This window comes from Bidens hawaiensis, unplaced genomic scaffold, assembly GCF_021521415.1.
Source record: "Bidens hawaiensis isolate Kalapana, Puna unplaced genomic scaffold, B.hawaiensis_p1.1 tig00008861_1, whole genome shotgun sequence".
NCBI classification, from domain to species: domain Eukaryota; kingdom Viridiplantae; phylum Streptophyta; class Magnoliopsida; order Asterales; family Asteraceae; genus Bidens; species Bidens hawaiensis.
The window spans coordinates 866,208-868,429 of record NW_027491640.1 but is presented as its reverse complement, the minus strand read 5'-3'; the positions used below and the strand labels follow the sequence as shown (position 1 = coordinate 868,429).

General features: G+C 38.7%; 1 protein-coding gene across 1 annotated transcript; it reads right to left on the bottom strand.

The window, feature by feature from the left end:
- Window positions 1-845: 845 nt before the first annotated feature.
- LOC143530218 (glycine-rich domain-containing protein 1-like) lies at window positions 846-2,003 on the bottom strand. Its single transcript, XM_077025822.1, has 4 exons — window positions 1,846-2,003; window positions 1,655-1,775; window positions 1,337-1,555; window positions 846-1,223 (listed from the first exon to the last, which is right to left on the bottom strand). The coding sequence occupies exons 1-4, from the start codon at window positions 2,001-2,003 to the stop codon at window positions 846-848; spliced, it is 876 nt and encodes a 291-aa protein (XP_076881937.1).
- Between the last annotated feature and the right edge of the window lie 219 nt (window positions 2,004-2,222).

The following is a 2,222-nucleotide window of genomic DNA, read 5'->3' as shown; positions in this document are numbered from 1 at the left end:
CATGAACAATAATTAATTAATGTTGTTTTATGGGATATCAATGAAGCTTAGAGCAAACATTTGCAACTAAACTTACGAGATGCTTTATTCTTTTGCAACACCAATAAAAGCTAAACTAATTTTCATTAGGACTATTATGCTTCAACGACGCCTGTAGCAAATGACTCAATGATCAACTTCTTCCCATCCATTTGCTCTGTGAGGCACCAGCATCTTGCAGTCATTCCAGACGACTCCTCTTCAGCCTTGGCGGTGTGGTAGTTTCTTGCAAATTTTGCAGATGCCTCATCTTGCTCAGGGAGGCACATACATCTTGCTGTCATTCCAGAAGACTCCTCTTCAGCCTTGGCGGTGTAGTAATTTCTTGCAGATTTCGCAGATGCCTCATCTTGCTCAGGGAGGCACATACATCTTGCTGTCATTGCAGGCAACTCCTCTTCAGCTTTGGTGGTGTTGTACTTTCTTCCGGATTTCTCAGACGACCCATCTTGCTCAGGGAGGCACATACATCTTGCTGTCATTGCAGACAACTCCTCTTCTGCTTTGGCGGTGTAGTACTTTCTTCTGGATTTCTCAGATGATCCATCTTGCTCAGGGAGGTACATACATCTTGCTGTCATCATACCTCTTGCTACCATTGCAGACAAATCCTCTTCAGCCTTGACAGTGTAGGAATTTATGGCGGATTTGGTAGATGACCCATCTTGCTCATGGAGGCACATACATCTTGCTTTCATCATACATCTTGCAGCAATTGCAGACGAATCCTCTTCTGCCTTGATGGTGTAGTAATTTATGGCGGATTTGACAAATGACCCATCTTGATGAGGGAGGCACATACATCTTTAAGTCATTGCAGACGAATCTGCCCTCTTCATCATGTGCACACTTGGCCTTGATAAAACTCTCCAGTACTCTGATCCAAACATTTCTTTCCATTGCTGCGTTGTTTTTTTGATGCCAACATCCAACATTCCGCCTTTTGATTGATCTGTGTCATTGTCATCATGGTGTAACACCTGACCTACTAAATTTATGGCATCCTTACAGTAAGAGCGAGGAGAGAGTTGATGTGTGTGCCATATTAATTCAAAATCATAAGTTGGGACAACCGGGTTGTCCAACTTCTTTTCCATGTTCTTACTAACAAGATGCAAAAATCCTTTGTATCTCTTAACTGCCTCCTCAAGATAGAGATCTTCCTTGAAAAAATTGCCTGACACCTATTTTATATGTAAGCATTAAAAGTTTATAACAAAAATAGGAAAAATAATGTGTTAAATAGAATAAACTTGAACCATTTCATCTTGTGAAAGAAAGAACTTTGCCTTGTGACGGCTGCAACTAGATCATAGTTAGTGCTTTGTAAGTTTGCTGGCTGGGTTTGATTGTCATTCTTAAATCCAAACTCGAGTTCATAGGCTTCTTGTGGGTACTGTTTCTTCCATATCTCTTCAGTTTGCTTTTTGCAAGCCCCGTCAATGGAGGAGACTACCACAAAACCAGGGTCAAGTATTTTCCCAAACAACTCAATAAAGTCAACCATATAGCGAACCTTCAAAACCAAAGAAAGTTAAGTATTAAAAATCTACAAAATCGAATAGTTATAAATTATATAACCGCAACCTAAATAAATCTAGTTTATGAATTATACCAGATTAAGCCTGTGGCAATGCCAAATCCACTCGCAATCAAGTGGTACTACTAGCGGGCTTTTTGGAAGTCGGGACGACTCGGTATGTTCAGAAAGCAAAGGAAGCCAATAGTATTTGTACCTGCATCCAAGAATTCATCAAAATCATTTACTGAAAACTTAAAAGTGAAATGAGAAGACAATTAGTGTACCTAAAAATCGCCTTTTCAAGAAGTGGACCATCAAAAAGTTCTCCATACTTATGAACAACTTCAAGGAACTGTAAGTGCTTCTTTGCTGCTGCAATGAGGTTTGTGCTTATAACAATTTGTTGTGCTTCAACCCACTCACGATTTAGTTGTCTATCCATTGCAAATGGTTTAGGCTTTCTTGGTGTTTGAAGTTTTATTGCAACTCTCTTTATATAGGGTAACAACGTACAAACCTGGTTACACGATATAAAACTTTGTGATTGTTATATTATTACATATATGAAATCTTGTTGTATTACATATGTGTAATATTGTTATATTACATGTAAGTATATGGCATAGCGTTACATATGTCATAGTGTTATATTACATATATG

Coding starts and splice junctions, on each gene's coding strand:
- LOC143530218 (XM_077025822.1), bottom strand. CDS start 2,003: ATGGATAGACAACTAAATCGTGAGTGGGTTGAAGCACAACAAATTGTT. Junction 1,776..1,845: donor CTTGAAAAGGCGATTTTTAG/GTACACTAATTG, acceptor TCTTGGATGCAG/GTACAAATACTATTGGCTTC. Junction 1,556..1,654: donor ATTGCCACAGGCTTAATCTG/GTATAATTCATA, acceptor TTGGTTTTGAAG/GTTCGCTATATGGTTGACTT.